Raw genomic sequence first — 16,446 nt, 5'->3', positions numbered from 1 at the left:
TAAAGACAGCAGTAATACCAGTTTCCTATGCCCCCTGTCTTTTTCTGACTTTAAAATGCATACAGGCAACCTCTCCTTGGACAGTTTCCCTTATTTCCACCCATACCCTCAAGGCCTGGGTGACCCTTTCTCTCTACAAACTGCATCAAAGAATTACCCACCTTTATTGGATTTGCTCCTAGACATCCCCAAAACAACATGTCTTCTACCCTCAGCCATTAAAATCTCTCTTGCAGCTGGGTGAAGTGACACATGCCTTTAATCCCAGAACTCTAGGGGATTAAGACAAGGGGAGCTCAAGTTTAAACCCAGCCTGCACAATTTAGTGACTTAGTAAGATTCTGCTCAGAAAAAAAATTTAAATTAATTTAAAAGTGCCAGGGACATAGCTTAGTACAAAGGCAAGAGAAAAAAAAGAAGAAGAAAAAAAAAAACCTGTACTCTAACTTACCACTCAGTTTTACCATCAAATTCATTAATTCTTTGGCCTTTTGAGAACATAGGAAACTGCTGATGGTTCTCTCCTTGAAACACCATTCTCCAGCTTCCAGAATACTGCACTCTGTCTACAGGCTTGCCACTCTGACTCCATCTCAGTCTGCTTCTCTTGTTATCCTTCCACTGTTCTAGCTCCTCAGCCTATACTCCCTGGGCAATTGCATCTGCTCCCATGGCTTTAATTATCAGCCACAGGTAACGCCCATCTGATAACTATCTTTGTAACTGTCCGGAGAAATGGTTACTTGGATGTCCCATAAGCTTCTCGATGTGTCCCAAATCTGAATTCCTCCTCCTCTTCCAAAATATGTCTCACTAGGTAGAGCTACTAGGTGGGCCATGATATGGGGTGTCATTCTTGACAACTTCCTCTTTTACTCCCTAAGACACCTAGTCAAACATTAACTTGATGACTCTTTTTCTTAAATACCATGAAATGTGTATTGCCAATTGCCTCCTTTCTTTCTTTCTTTTTTTTTTTTTTTCCTTTTTATCGGTACCGGGAATTGAACTCACAAACGCCTGCTGAGCTAAATCCCCACCCAACCCCCCCCCATTGCCTCCTTTCTACTCCAAATAACTGGCATCTCTCAATCTAGTCCTAATTTCAACTCCTAATTTCAACACACAGCTCACCTTTAGTCTATTTTTCATACTACAGCAAGAATGTTCTTTCTAAAATGTAAAACACAGTTGTGATTGCCATTAACCAACTTCCTGTTGGCTTTAGCAAAAGTTCTTAGTAGATCTTTGGGCGTGGCACTAGTTTTTCTATTTAGCTTCAGTGCACTTACAGCCTCCTAATGCAATATTCAGTCCCTGCTACAAGAGTTTCTCAAGCATCTGATGTGCACGCCTGCTCTGTTCCCACTGTCTGGAGCATTTGTCCAGTCTCTCTTGGCTCAGTTAAGTCTCTTCCTAAGAACCCCACCCCCACCTCCATTCCAAAGTAACCATTAATCTGCTTTCTATCACCACATAGCAGTTAACATTTTCCAGAATTTTATATTAGTGATATTGTAGGCTAGGGATATAACACAGTGGCATAAGTGCCTGCCTGGCAAGCACAAGGTCATGATTTTGATCCCTGGTAACCCCAACCAAAAAAAAATAAATATTGTAAACTTTTCTATTTTTCTTTAGCTTCTGTCACTCAGCATTGTCATTTTGAAGTCTAACCATGTTATTACATGTACCAGTATTCATTACCTTTTATTTCTGAGTAATATTCCAAAGCATGGATGTAAAGTCATGTACCACGTAAAAGTCAAAGACAGACATTTACGACAGTGATCGATAACACCTATTGATGTCATAGCCCTCTTAGTCCACATACACTCCACGATTTTATACAATGACAAATTTCCTAACATGTTTCTCGCAACATATCCCCATTGTTAAGGGAAATCTGAATGTACCACCACTTATTAATTCACCTCTTGTTGGACATTTGGATTGTTTCCAGTATTTAACTAAAACAAAGAAAGCTGCTATGAACATTCATGTGCAAATTTTGTACGGATGCTTAAAATAAAGCAGCTATAAACATTCATGCACACATCTTGTATAGCTGTAGGCTTTTTTTCTGCAGGAAAGGAGGAGTAGCTATATCTTATGGTAGCTGAATTGATCAAATAGTGTTCCCCCAAAAGCATCTCCACTGGGACTTTAGAATGTAACTTTATTGGGAAATAGATTTTGCAGATGTAATTAGCTAGATGAAGTCATAGTGGATTAGTCCCTAAATTCAATGACTAATGCATTATAAAAAAGCCAAATAAAGACAGAGAGTTAAAGAGGTGGGAAAGCAGCCCCTGTGATGAGAGAAGCAGTGATTATAGGGTGCAGTAACAAGCTACATAATGCCAAAGACTGCCAGCAACCGCCGGAAGCTGGTAGAAGCCTGGGTCAGAAACTTCATCAAGAAGGAAACAATTTTAATTTAGAACTGCTGACATACAAAACTGAGAATGAACTCCTGTGGTAAAGCCTCTCTGTTTGTAGCACTTTGTAATCATGATCCTGGAGAATTAACACAGTAGCTGCATGTTTTGGGAAGTTTTAAAATTTATTTTATTGTATTTATTTAATGTGCAGAATACAATGTTGTGACAATATACACTGTGAAGTAATTGTTACAGTCAAACAAACTAATATATCTGTCACCTTCTAACACATGAGCATAGTGAGAGGACCTAATATCTCTTGTTTTCAATATATACAGTATTTTCTGTAGTCATTAAGCTTCACATTAAATCCCTAAGTTAATCTGTTTATCCCAAGTCAGAACTGTACTTTTTGACCTACTTATTCCTATTTCCACCTGCTGATCACCTTTCTACTCTGTTCACTTAATTAAAAAAGTTGCACAAGCGATATCATACAGTATTTTTCTGTGTGTGGCTTACTTCACAAAAAATAATGTCGTATACTTTTATACATGTTATTGCAAATGGAACTATATCTTCTAAGACAGTAGAATCTGTGTGTGTATAAAAAATATTATCCTCTTCATTTTACACAGAAGGAGACAAAGGCTATGGGAGGCTAGGCAATGTGTTGATAAGCAGCAGAGCTGCGGCCTCTTTCAACGATTCTGTTACTACAAGGCCTCATTAAAAAAAAATAGACAAGAATGAGGGTAATGATCATCTTCTCAAAGCCTAAAAGGCTTTCTACCACAGATTTCCACCTCAAAGCTGATATGCTTCAGAAAGACATGAAACACAGTAGCTCTCTCCTGAGCCGTCTAACGTTGAATAGGAAATGTGCGCTGGTAGGCCAGGAAGCTGTCTTCCCCTCTTCATTACACTAATTGCTCTGAAGATGAAATGCGACCTGTTTCACCTCTCCGCATCCTACTCATAGTCAGAGCTGTGCTACTTCAGAATATTACCTGCCATGGCTCCTGGAAACCCTTTTTATTTTTCAAACCCTTCTCATTATAGAAGGGATAAAGCTGAACTCCTTAGCAAGAGCAAGGCTTCACTAGGTCCAGCGGGAGGTAGCCCAATGTCCCACTGACTGGCCTCATCCCCAGAAGGCCCTTTCCATCCAGTCAGTCATTTCACCTCAATCTCTCTCCCATGCAAGCACTTTCCCCTTAACTTTTGTTTTTTCCTCATCATTTCTTCCTACTACAAACAAGCTCTTCACCTCAATATCCACTACTTCACCTGCACACCTTTGGCCCTCCCTGGCCACTGTTGTTTCTTCTGTTATCTCTCTCCTCCATTCTCACAGCCCCCCTCTCAGGGAAGAAGGACACATAGTTTATGATTAACACCTATATGCTCTAGTATGCTAGAAACATCCCTTTTTCACAAGGGATGCTCTGGCAGGGATGCTCATTTCTACAATAACAACATGCTATAGGTTCTGTACACACATTGGAACTTCTCACACACTCTCAACTCACCTCTGCCTCCAGCCTTCAGTGCAGCAGGCTTTTTTCTGTTGTCTCTTCTGTCCCTCAAACACCCCCAAGGCAACCTGACAGAGCCTTACCTTTTGCCAGGCTACACACCTGCTGCCTCCTTTGTCAAGCTCATCGCTGGCACAGAAGTGTGCCAGGAGGTTACAAGCCCAACACCAATAGGGATCAAGAGTCAGGTGGACAAATGCTCTCCCCTTTGTCCTCAGACAGACATGCCTGGGGCCTCTGAGGTTCGTGCAGGGCTGCAGCAAGGAGCCACTTTCCCTGACACGCTACTTCACTCAGGCCCCTTCATTTAGGCCATTCAGGCCCCTTTCCTGCAGGGGATCTCCTCTGAGGCTGGGCTTTCTGGGGCACATTTACTAAGGCTGGCATAGAGCTACTTGAGGCCACTGATTTAGTACTGACAGATTAGTAGCTCCATCACCACCTATCTTTCTCTCATTTTTAAAAAAGTTTCATTTGTTTTTTCCCTGCTCTTATGCTTTAATGGATGATGTCAAGGATTTGTTTAGGAAAGGACTTAAACCTGTTCCCATAAGTATTAAGTACTTCTAGCATTGTCCTGGTTATTTGAAAGGCTGCAATTTGAATTACAGTCTAGTCAGGATTTGCCCGCTTATTAATAGTTTAGGGAGTAACTTTTGCTGGGTTAAGGCATAACCTGGACAAATCACTTCTCATTTCCGAGCAGTTTCTCAGCTAGAAGGTGAGGGGAGATTTCCCATTTTGCTGGGAAAGGAAAATCAAAGGAGACAGGAGCACGAGGCTATCTTAAAACGGAAAGGAGTTCAACTTGGAAAGACTTTTGGGTTACTCTGGTGCAGGAGGATTGGAGGCCAGGGCAGGCCCCCAGAGGTCTCTCATGATCCCTTATTCCAGAGTTCAGAGCCTCCCAAAGCATTTGGGTTCATGGAACAGCTTCTTTCACTCTCAACTGTCTGCCGCCGAACCAAATGTTTACCAGAACCAGATTTGCAAACCCAGATGTCAGACTTCCTGTCCCAGAGGCTCTCAGTTCACCCCCTGGTCCGTCGTTGGCCTCCCCGCAAAGGAAGTGCGCAGGAAAGAGCAAGAAGTGTGCACAGAAGCATGCACCCGCTCCCTCACCCCTCCCCTCTCCCCACCCCAAAGGCAGGAATTTCTGGGAAGTGTAGATGGTCCACTCCCTTTTCCTTCTCCTTACCCAAAGCTGGGTGGGTAGGGCGGGGAAAACACTGCGATTTTCCCTTCTCCCAGCCCAGATTCCCAGGAGTGCGCGCTGTGGTGACTAAGGGAGGCGGAGAGGGTCCCGGGACGGACGCGCGGGTTGAGCGCGGCGAGGGAGGCGGTTCCGCCTCCCCTGGAGCGGCTCCTGGCGCTTCCGGGGTGGTTCTGGTCCAGAGGGCGCCGCACACCGCGCGGGTGAGTCTAGTGGTTAGCGATGCTCCCGCTGCTACCTTCGCTGCCGCTGCTGTTGCTACTGGGGGCGCCGCGAGGCTGCGCAAACCTCGTGGAGACGACGCTCACCCCCGAGAGGGTCCTCGAATGGCAGGGTGAGTGTCCCCAGGGCCAGGGAACCGAGTGGCACTCTGGAGCCAGGAGGTGGTCCACGGAGGGGAGAACGGGTCAGGCTGGGGGTAGCGAGGGGAGCCCCGGTGCCTGAGCGCCGCGGGCCGCATCCACATCGCGGTCCTCCTTCTCCGGGTGGTCCAGCCAGCTCCCAGGGCTGCGCATCCCACCTCCGCCTGGGGGCGCGGCGAGGGGCGGGACCTGGATCCCGGTTCCAGGCTCTGGCAGCGCCCCCGGCCCCTGGGACCACCTGGGACAGGAGGAGTTTCAAAGTGCAAACTTTCTGAGTTGTTGGGAGGACCACCTCTGGGATGAACCACTGAAAGCTTTCGAAATCGAGGCGTGGGCACCGCCCCTACGGAGCAGCCCCTCTCTGGACCAGGCTTCCCCACTGTGCCTCTTCCAGAAAGAAAATTTTTATTAATATCTCCAAAACGAGGTGAAAGGCGAGTTGCCCTTGGAGTTGTGTGAACTGACACAGGTTACTCACTACGCTTCACAATTGCTCTCAGCAGAAAAGTGGGACAACTAAAGACTGTTCCCCGCCCTGCCCCCCCCCCCCCCAGAAGACCCGAGGAGAGGGTTTTATTCTGCAGGGCGCACTTCAGGGTCGGGCCACCTCTTTGCTTCAGAGCCCAAGGGTGTGTGTGAAGGGAAAGGGGGTTGTGGAAAGTTTAACGAGGAAGAGTCTCCTGAAAACCACTATCCTCTCTATCTTTGGGGATGAGTTTGGACAGAAGGGGTAAAACAAGGTCAATATCTGCACTCTTTTTACCTTCTCAGCATGCTGTGTGCATGCCTCCGAGATAACCTGTTGTGGACTGTACTGCCTAGCTCTCCTCAGAGGTTTTTTCAGGGGCAGATTCAGCCCTACTCTTTTTCCAGGGTCCAAAGGCTAGAAATGGTCTTACCTCTGTCAGTTTGGTAGAACTTGCTTCTGAGCGTGCATTCACCACAGGGATGGGGGCCATTAAGACTTTACCCTGCAGTGGTCATTCCTCTGCTTTGTAACTGTGGGGTTTCCCTGGGTGCTAGCTGGCAGGACAGGGCAGCAGCTCATGTGACAGAAGCTGGAGCCGAGCCATGCAGCGTCTGTGCCAGTGATCCTCTGAGCACGGATGGGCTAATCCTTTCTATATGTAGCAGTCCCAAATCCCGTCCTGACAGAGTTACTAATGACTGTCTTCTTTTTAGTAGTCAAGGGCATTCTGAAATTAGAACCTGCTGCTGCTTCCTACACTCTCTACATAAAGTTTGCCGATCTGAAGGAGTTCAAACAGTTGTCATAGAGATTCAACATCTATGAAAATGCTGCCACTGATGTTCTAAAGAGCACAGAGTGTGCACTGCTTCTCACAAAGGCTGCACTCTAGTCACCCACATCCTTGGAGTTTTGAGTATAATCTAGACATGTTTGAAATCGAGTTTTTCTTATTTATACAAAGATAGAGAAAGCACCAGAAAGGATTTGAGACACTGTCTCTTCCCTCCGCACATTCTTTAGACGCAGAAGCCGAGAGTATGGCTGTCATGGGATTAGCCATGTTTTGGAGTGCAGTGGCTTACCATGTGTTGCCTGCACTGCATTGATTCATCTTCAGCCCTGATTGGCACTTACAGAGCCACTGTGAAAAAAACATACACTCTCACTTAGTTTCATATCCACTAAAAGAACAGTTCTGAATTATTTGAAAAGTATTAGTGATAGTGATTGATTTGCCATTCATTATAAACATACTAGCCATGGGAGGCAAATGATAGGTTATACTGTGCTGACTTTTCAATCATTTATCAATAAATTTGTGTTCAAACATCAGAAGATTCAGCGACATATAGTAGTAGTTAAGCTCATGAACTTTGAAGCCGTATTGTCTGAGTTCAAGCCTCTGTGATGCCATTTCCCTTGGGCAAATTACTTAGCCTCTCTGGACCTCAGTTTCCTCATTTCTAAAGATAAAGTTAGTAGTAGAATTTACCTAAGTGCGGTCCTTCTGTTGCAGCATCACCATGGTGCCTTCTTCCTCTGGCCAGTCCAGAGCATTTTGACAGATCAGCAGCCATGTCCCAACTGTTTACTTCCCTGAGCACTGTACTTGTAGTTCTGGAGTCTATCTCCTGCCTCTAATTGGCTGTACCAAGCGGCTTTTGTGGGCTTGTTTTTCTGCACCCAGAATCTCAGCTATCCTTCTATCAAGTGTTCAGATTTGTTAACAGCCCTTGCTTATGTAATGCCAGATACTGAGAGGCAATAGGGAAGAAGGAATAAGGGCAGAGAGCGTCCTGGCAAAAGTGGCAGAGTCACTGCAGAAGGAAATGAATGGGGAGCAAGGGAAAACATTTTGAAGCCACGTTGAGGGCTGAAATCGTACACATAAAGTGGCCCCAGTCAGCATGGGAGGAGAGTTTCCTCCAAACTCTCTCAACAACCAGTGGCCAAGGAAGGTGAGAGCGCAGATGTGCTTGCTTACAGTCTCTAGGTTCTTCTCTACGAGGAAGAAAGTAACAGGTTAGAATCTTCACATCCTACCCCAGTGAGAAGAAGCATGAAGGACGGATGGCTTCAGCTGCTCACTCACTCTCTATCCAGCAGTGAGTGCTTTATTTCATGGTCTTCGTTTGGGCTCATCCAAAAGCAACCCCAGAGATACGTATGTATTGTGGGTACAAGGAGTTTATTTAGGAGGTGATCCTAGAAATCATGGTCAGGGAGTCCAGAAATGAAGCAGGGAAGGGAAGAAAACATTATAGTACTGGCAGTGTGGCTCAGATTCACAGAGGACCTGTGTAGATTTCAGTGGACCCTGTGGCAGTCAAGAGGCTGAGTCTCTACCAGTGGACCTCTCCAACTGGTGGAGGGTCACTCCTAGAACGTTAATCCCCCGGTGCTTCTAGCCTGCCCAGAACACCCTCAGGCAAACACGCAAAAGGGAGTCAGAGAGCAAGTACAGGGGGATGAGTAAGCTCTAGGCCAGCTGTGAGTACAAAACAACAGGATCTGTCCCACACCCCTGTACTGTGGAGACAGGGACATAAATAAGCTGTGGCACTGTCCCCAAGACAACTGAAAGCCAGGCAAAAAATACAGAAACATGAACAAATTGCAAAACAGAATGGTAGATGTTACATTAACAACAACCAAGCAAAGAGCTGAAGCAAAGGAGGTACTTGGCCTGGCGAGCTGGAACTTACTTATTTTTCTAAAGGATAAGAAGATAGCTGAGATAAAGGGTAAGTAGATAAGAGAGAGAGAGAGAGAGAGAGAGAGAGAGAGAGAGAGAGAACATTCCTGGCAACAAATTTTTTATGCGAAAAGCACAAAACTCTCCTCCCATGCTGACTGGGGCCACTTTATGTGTACGATTTCAGCCCTCAACGTGGCTTCAAAAATTCAGTAAAATTTCAGTGAACTGGAAGTTTCTATCTTTGTTCTTTCAGGTTCAAGGAAAGAGGCCATTAAGAGTCCTTAGGAAAATGTGAGGCTGGTTGTATCCATTCCAGGATCTCCAAGGGGACCCACCTGTGTACTCAGACACAAGTGCCTAGGAACGGGAAAGTGGTCACTGCACTGAAACAGCTACCTCTGTTACTCTCAGGGGTGTCCACATGGGGGTCCCTGCTGAGTTCTCCTTTCTGTTCTCTGGTTTCTTCGCTTCTAATTTGAGAACCTTTCATAGGTACCTCCCATAACTTCCTACGAAAAGCCCTTCAGTTTTCTAGGAAGAAGACTGGTCAGCCTGTTCAGAGAGCTGCAGGCCAGTGCCTGTGCTCTGGCCCTTGGATCAGAGTGCTTCCATGACTAACTGCGCTGAGAAGGGTGTGAAGTGCTTGCAGGGATGCTGCTTCATCAAGGAGAGTGGATGCGGTAGATCGGCAGGATAGGTCACAATCAGGACAAAATTGCCTGTCTATATTTGGAAGCACAGGAGAGATAAGGAAATGACAAATTCAGCTGAAGGCACAGAGGCCTCATGGGTTTAGGCAAAGGGGAACCTGATCACACTTTTAAGTTTAAGCCTGCCTCGGGTAGTTTGGGACTTGAGAGTAATTCTGAAGGGCAGCAAAGAGGGAACTATCTGGGAACTTAAAATTGAGCTCAGTTAGTCCTCACAGGAATATGGAAGAGAAGAAAGGTTGTATTCAATAAATAGCATTTTAAAAAATAATCAATAGTAGGAGATTGGTACAATTGCAGACTAGCAAATATATGGTTAGACAATGCAAATTCCAAGTTTTAAAGATGGATCTATTCTGCATGGTGACCAGATTTAAGAAATGGATGAAGAATTGGTCACTGAAGTTGACAGCAAGTGAAAAATACCCTTATAGCAGAGGACATTAGGGAAACAGGCTCCCAAAGCAGAACTAGAGCTGGAGGTAAGAATTTAGGACTCTCCTATCAGTGAGCCATTGTAAGAAATATACTTTATGATATTACCTATAGAAATATGCTTTATAATGCAACCTGTAATACAACACATATATGTGTCTCAAAAGTTTATTTTGAAAAAATACTCTTCCATAATGTATTATGCTACATATTTCTTTTCTACTCTATTTCATTCTGCTTTTGTCTTGTCATGTGTGTCATGACACACTCAATTCATTTCATGACCCAATTATTGTGCCACAACCTACAGTGAACCAAGTACTGGGCCAGCATGCTGGGCCATCTGTGTAGAAGTTAAACACTTTGGCATGGGGAAGGCAATAGGGAGCCTGCTGTTAACAGAGTCATAATAAATGTGGGAAGAGTTGTTCAAAGCATTGAAACAGGGATGAGAAAGGGAAAAGATACTGCCTCCTGGGAAAGCTTCTGGAAGGAGAAAACGAGAGCCAGCTCCTGGAGGCAGCCGCAGGGAGGTCTCTTGGCCCTGAGATTCCCACCGTCCATCTCTCCATCCCATTTCCATTTCTAAAACAAGGTAAAAATGACCTTTTCATTGCTCCTAATATTTCTTAACATTTGAGGAAAGGTACTCTGTGCTGCCACACTGAATCCTCACTACAGTGGGATAGGAAATAGAATCTTACTAGCATATTCTTCTATAGATGAATCGGGGTTAAGTAACCTGTGTTCACAGGAACTTGTAGTGTGGGACATCTAACCAGGCACTTAGTGCTAGCTCAGAGAATCCCTGGAAACACTCCACAACCCCTTGACCTGGTTCACTCTGTATCTTACTGCATGATGGGAGCATCTGATTTGATTTGCCAGAGAAAAACAAGAGGCCAGCTGCTTGCTCTGTTCACCTCTTTCCTTTCCAAACTTCTAATTCCATGTATGGGAGTGAATACTTTGTTAAAGCAGAAATATGCAGATCTATTCATTTATTTCTTACTCTTGTCAATTCCTCTGTCCCTAGAAAATGAGCCATTCACCTAATCTGGAAATTTAGAATTTAGGTACAAGCGTGATCAGGCAGTGGATTAGCCTCTTTTCCTGGCCATAAATCACTCCGATTGTCTGGACCTAGTTTCTTCCATCTCATCCATCATCTTGAGCATCTTTCCACTTCACTTTTCTCATCCCACCTTTTTACACAGTGGCCCTTTTCTTCATAAGATTTTGTGCATCAATGTAGATTTCCAATTGTCTTGGGCATTTTTATACTTTTTCATTAAGCTTTTAACCTCTTTCACTTTAGCTGGTTGTACAGTAACTGATACTTCAAAAGCAGGTTCCAAACCAGTGACTAGAAAGGCTCAGCTGCACAGAGAGCTGTCTTGTCTCCTCAGTTCCAATTCCTTGACATAAACAATTTGCTTATTTATCTTGGGTTTTCTGAAGCAACAAAGCCTTTGTGTTACCTCTTCTAAACTCATCCCTATGCATCAAGACCTCATATAATCTATCAAAGTAATATATTTGAGACACTTATAGACCCTTCCCTCCATTTACTTTCAGAAATTATCCTTGAAAGCCTTTTAGGAGATGTTCCAATGCATAGTCAGGAACATAAATAATATCTCGAATTGATCAGAGTGAAAAAGAAATATTCTTATTTATAAGAGATACAAAAGTGCACATTGTAAATATTATAGTAAGTCATTTAGAAAAAAAATATTTTAAAAAGCCACTGAGAAAATGGAGAATTAGGGCTGGGGACTTAGCTTGGTGGCATAAGCACCTGTTTGGCAAGTGCAAGGTCATGAGTGTGATATCCGGTACAAAAAAGAACATGGAGGATTATAAATAGAATTTCCATAACATGACACAGACCTGAACAAAACAAGGGGTTTCTACTGTCATGCATAGCCACGTGACTTTTTAATTAATGATACTTTTTAATCTACACTTCCACAGAAAAATGTTAATAAAACAGTTTTACAATTCTTGACTTTTGGGATTGTACTCCTGAGAACTTTTTAACTATGAAAACATAAACAGGAAATTCATACTGTTTACTTAACTAAAAACATTGTCTTATTGTGTTGCTCTTGGGCACCATCCATGCATGAAGCTCAGATTTACTTTTACTGCCTTTCACATTCATACAGCAGCCTCCTGTGACAGCAGCACTATTATGAGCCTTATTGTGAAGATGAGAAAACCGAGGCAGATACTATTCTAGCTTCAAGCAGTCCTACCCCAAGTAGTCTGTAGTTTGCCATTCTTTACCTGTAGAGCTATCCTTGTTGATTAAGAAGAGGAAGGGCTTTGTGAGCACATGCTCAGAAAGGTTGTACTGTATTCCATGGTCAGAAGGGTCTCCTGCTTAGGGCTTTATGTTAGGTGGCGTGGGGGGGGGGGTCTTAGTCATTTTATCTTTGAATCTGTGTACCTTGTGTGAAGTCTGTTGGAACACTGGAGCACAAACCAGCGGCCTGGGGCTCAGCTCCACCAGCTATCACCTCCCTACCTCTGCAGGGTGAGTTCGCAGGTATCCCACCCCATTTGTGCCTCACAGTGGCTGCAGTGTGCAGCTCAGGATGGAAACCACATTGCATTTCTCTGGCATGTTGGGGGCAGGACAAAGCAGCTGCTGTCCCACTGGGCAGGCACACTGCAGGCTCTTTGGTGACTGAGTGAGGGACTGAATGTGTGCTGAGCTGAGATGACACAGAAGTTGCGATCCTTTGTGGGCCCGTGGGAAAGGAAGTTGATATCAGCTCCCCATTTCCAGCCAGGGCTACACATTTTCATTTTACCATGGGCCCTGCCAAGTGTGTAGCCAGGCTGAATAAGAGGAATGGGGACTGTAATGGGTTGAATTGTGTCCTTGTCCCAAATTCCTAAGTTGGAGTTCTTTCTACTTTAGAATGACTTCACTTGGAAATAGGATCTTCATAAAGGTAAATGATTTAAAATGAGATGCCTAGAGAAGCCCTAACCTTATCCTCACAAGAAGGTGAAATTTGAACACAGAAATCTTCACAGAGTAGATGATGTTAAGAGATAAAAGGAGAAGATAGCCAATCTACAGGTCAAGAAGAGATCTGGACCGTTTCCTTCCCTCACAGCTCTCAGAGAAACCAGCCCTACCTCAGCTTCATCTCATGCTTCAGTCTCTAGAATGATGTAAAAATAATTTCTGTTTGTGGGACTTTTTGTTATGGTAACCCTAGCAAACTAATACCGAGATTAATAATGTATTTGTCATTCAAAAATTGCTTGTTATTGTTGTTGTATTTATTTCCACCTTATACTTAAATAAATGTAATTTTTTTTAAAGACACATTCTTAAAGCATAAGAAGGATACAGCTCAGTGTGAACATTTCAGCCATCAGTAATGTCATATCTATCCTTTGTAGAGCTGTTTTGGTTTCTGGTAGAGCTGTTTTCTGCTTTTGTTTAGTTTGGTGACCTCATCTTTGTATCTTTTCCCCCCAGGCTTTAACAGGCAGGCTTTTGTGAAAGAAGCCTGGCAGTGACTGTCTTATTGTGTCAGTGGAGCCTTCTTGGAGAGTGAGATGGTATATTTTCAACAGTCTATAGTATAAAAACAGAGCAACTGTGAATAATGATTTTTACAACAGCAATGTCTTTGGGTACTTTCCAGTGTAAAACAAGGTAAAATGATAGGGAACAAACTAAAGTGAAAAGAAAGAAAAATATTTCAACTCAGTGTTTAGATTTATAGGTTATATAGAGTGGTACCAAAAAGCCAAGACAAAGGCAGAGGTGGGGATGGGAACAGGAATGGGAATGGGCCAAGGTGAGCAAGGACAGTCTGATAGGGTTAACCACTCACGAGGTTGGTAATAGGCAATTTGAAGCCTCACAAAAGTGCAGCCCAATGGAACTGATTAAGCTAGGTTTCATTTTTCTCATATGTGAGAAAGAGTATTGTGTGCCTCATGGAACGTACAGCAGTGATTTGGGGAGATTAGAGAGAGAGGAGAAAGAGAACACATAAAAAGATATAGCAAGGGCTGTCCCGTGGGCCTGTGGAGGTGGTGATTATACAGGTTCAGAAGCTGTAGGAGAATAAAGAAGGCTCAGAGACAAGAACAATGCTAGGACAGGAAAGAAGAAGGAAGTTCTGCGATAAGAGGCAGAGATTTTTAAAAATGGACTTAAGTAATTTTAAGTTAATTAACAAAGGAAATTGACCAGGAGGACAAAGCCTTCAGATTGTTAAAAGGCACACACTAAAATTCAGATGATTTGGGATATAGCACACATTTTCATGCAGAGGGGTAAGAATAATACATTTTTTTCTCATCCTATGGATCTGTTGTTTCAAGAACCATGCATGTAGGGGCTGGGGATTTAGCTCAGCTGCATAAGTGCCTGCCTTGCAAGCCTGCAATAGTGAGTTTGATCCCCGGTACCGATTGAAAAAAACCCAAAAAACAAAGAACCATGCATATTACTTGATGCGAGCTTAAGAAAGTCCTCATTTATTGATCTGAAAAATCATTTGAAGAACCCAAATTTCCTGTATTGCTTAATCATAATGGGACTTGATTCAGCAGCTTGCAAGATCCCTTACCTGCCACAAAATCTTCTTAGGAATGCAATAAGGTTTGAATTCAGTGGTCACTAATGGGAGACAATCCCAAATTTGTGAAACAGGAAAAAGTTGATGCATCTCCAGTGAAAGGTTGCCCACCTTCACACCAGTTAGTGTGTGAAACAGAAATACTGTCTGACAGCCACAAAGTGGACCAACTCAAGAGAGGCTGCAGGGAGAAAGTGTGCAAGCCCAGCATGAGCTGTACTGGTGGATGGAGCAGAATATTTGTCAAACCCAGGGTGGTCAGTAGGACATTGAAATGGGATTGCAGTTTGCAAGCCATGGATTTCTAATAGTGTCTTAGTTACTTTTTACTCGTTGCTAAGACAAAATACCTGAAGCCCAAAGTTGGGAAAGGAAAGGTTTATTTCTTACAGTTTTTGGAGGTTTCAGTCAACACTCAGTTGGCTCCAAGACAGGCGGGCATGGCTGGACCGCAGTTCATGGCGGTCGCCAACAGCAAAACCGGAACCAGCAAAGAGCAAGAGACACCTTCCTGCCATTACATCACATCCATCTTGGCTCCACCCCTTTGTGGGTGGAGCACTGACACCATCAATCTACGCACTATACAATGAACCATTGTATACAAATGAACAATGCAAACTCATGAGGCCTGGGGGACACAGACATAAACCGTGACAGATAGCTTACATTCAACACTGCTCTTAATATCAACCATGCACTTGAAATTTTCTTTCCAGTTCTTTTAACAGAAGAGGCCAACTGTATACGTGTGGTTGGATTTGGTGAACCCTGCATGGTAGATTTATTGATTACTTGAAAGCCCTTTGCTTGCCCAATGCTGTCATAAAAACAGTATTTCTTTAGGAATTTTGTTTTATTGTTTGTTTCATATGAGTTTGCTGTTGTTGCTGTTAAAAGTGTAGACACTTTGCCAAAGCTTAACAGTTTAAACTGGATTTTAGTCACTTAACACTTCAAATCTTCATTAAGCCAGTTTTAAAAGCTGTCTACAGCAGGAGACACCAAAAGGTGTGGGATTGGACGAGGTGCTAAAGGTCAAGGGGAGGTCGCTCAAGAGTTGCTTCTTATTGGTGCCTCCAGTTGGCACTGTACACATCAAATTGTTCTAATGGTCACACACTTCAGAGTTCAGGACCTCATCGCATAATAGTGACTCTTGGATGTCTGAAAGCAGTTTGAGTCTCTGAAGCCAAAATATGAGTCATTTCAACCACCTTTCCACAGTTCCCATGCATTAGTTTTCTGTTACTATAACATAATAACCAAGGCTAATTACTTTTTAAAGAAAATAGGTTTATCGAGCTCACAGTTTTCGAAGTTCGAGGGCACACTGCCAGCATTGGGTTGGCTCTAGTGAGGATCTCGGGGACAGAATGAGGTTGGACAGTGTTGCTTTTTTCATAACAATCTTCTCATAAGAACTAAGCAGAGTTCCAAGAGAACTGCATCGGTTCTTTTCAAGGGCAGTATCTTCACTGACCTATTTCTAACTCATCCCCAATTCTTAAAGGTCCAGCCACTTCTCACATTGTGTGGGTGAGGACCAATCTTTCAACTCATAAGGCTTTGGTGGACACACACACCATTGCCAAACAACAGCACCTGACATTCCACTGCTCACCTAATCTTGTCATTTTTTTCTTCCATACAAAGTCTCCATGTTAGCGTGAGTCTAACTGCTCTAACAATTCAGTCATCCCTGCTGGACCACATTCATGTAACATTCACAATAACACCTTATCTCACCGCTTGTTTTGGGCAGGAGCTTGGCTATTTTTTCTGCAGTTGTTTTGGCACATAAAATCTTGCTGGACACCATTAAGTATTCAATAAGTGTTTTTATTGAATGACTCACCTTCCTCATTCTGATTCATGACTGATACCATGGTCTCAGTCATATCTTGTGTTTATGTCTTTATTTCATCTAAAAATAATACACAAGTTTTTCATGAAACTCAAGTTCTTCATAAAATAACCCCAAACTACCTCTTTCTAACTTCATATTCTGCTGC

At 43.5% G+C, this 16,446-nt stretch overlaps 1 protein-coding gene across 6 annotated transcripts in view; it reads left to right on the top strand.

Annotated features, from left to right (window-relative positions):
* Nucleotides 1-5,163: 5,163 nt before the first annotated feature.
* The window catches only part of Pla2r1 (phospholipase A2 receptor 1), a 135,063-nt gene continuing 123,780 nt past the window's right edge, over nucleotides 5,164-16,446 (top strand). For 4 of the 6 annotated variants that reach the window (XM_063259143.1, XM_063259144.1, XM_063259142.1 and 1 more), the window contains exon 1: nucleotides 5,165-5,469. In XM_063259143.1, the coding sequence (XP_063115213.1) occupies nucleotides 5,358-5,469 (112 nt within the window). In that variant the 5' untranslated portion in view covers nucleotides 5,165-5,357. Of the gene's footprint in view, nucleotides 5,470-16,446 lie in introns of all 6 variants that reach the window. The other 2 variants (XM_063259147.1, XM_063259145.1) reach the window with 2 other exon arrangements.

The sequence above is a fragment of the Cavia porcellus genome, unplaced genomic scaffold (assembly GCF_034190915.1).
Source record: "Cavia porcellus strain 051 isolate PalLab524CR breed Dunkin Hartley unplaced genomic scaffold, mCavPor4.1 scaffold_12, whole genome shotgun sequence".
Lineage (NCBI taxonomy): Eukaryota > Metazoa > Chordata > Mammalia > Rodentia > Caviidae > Cavia > Cavia porcellus.
Note: the sequence above shows the minus strand (reverse complement) of the source record. Positions and strands in the feature narration are given on the sequence as shown.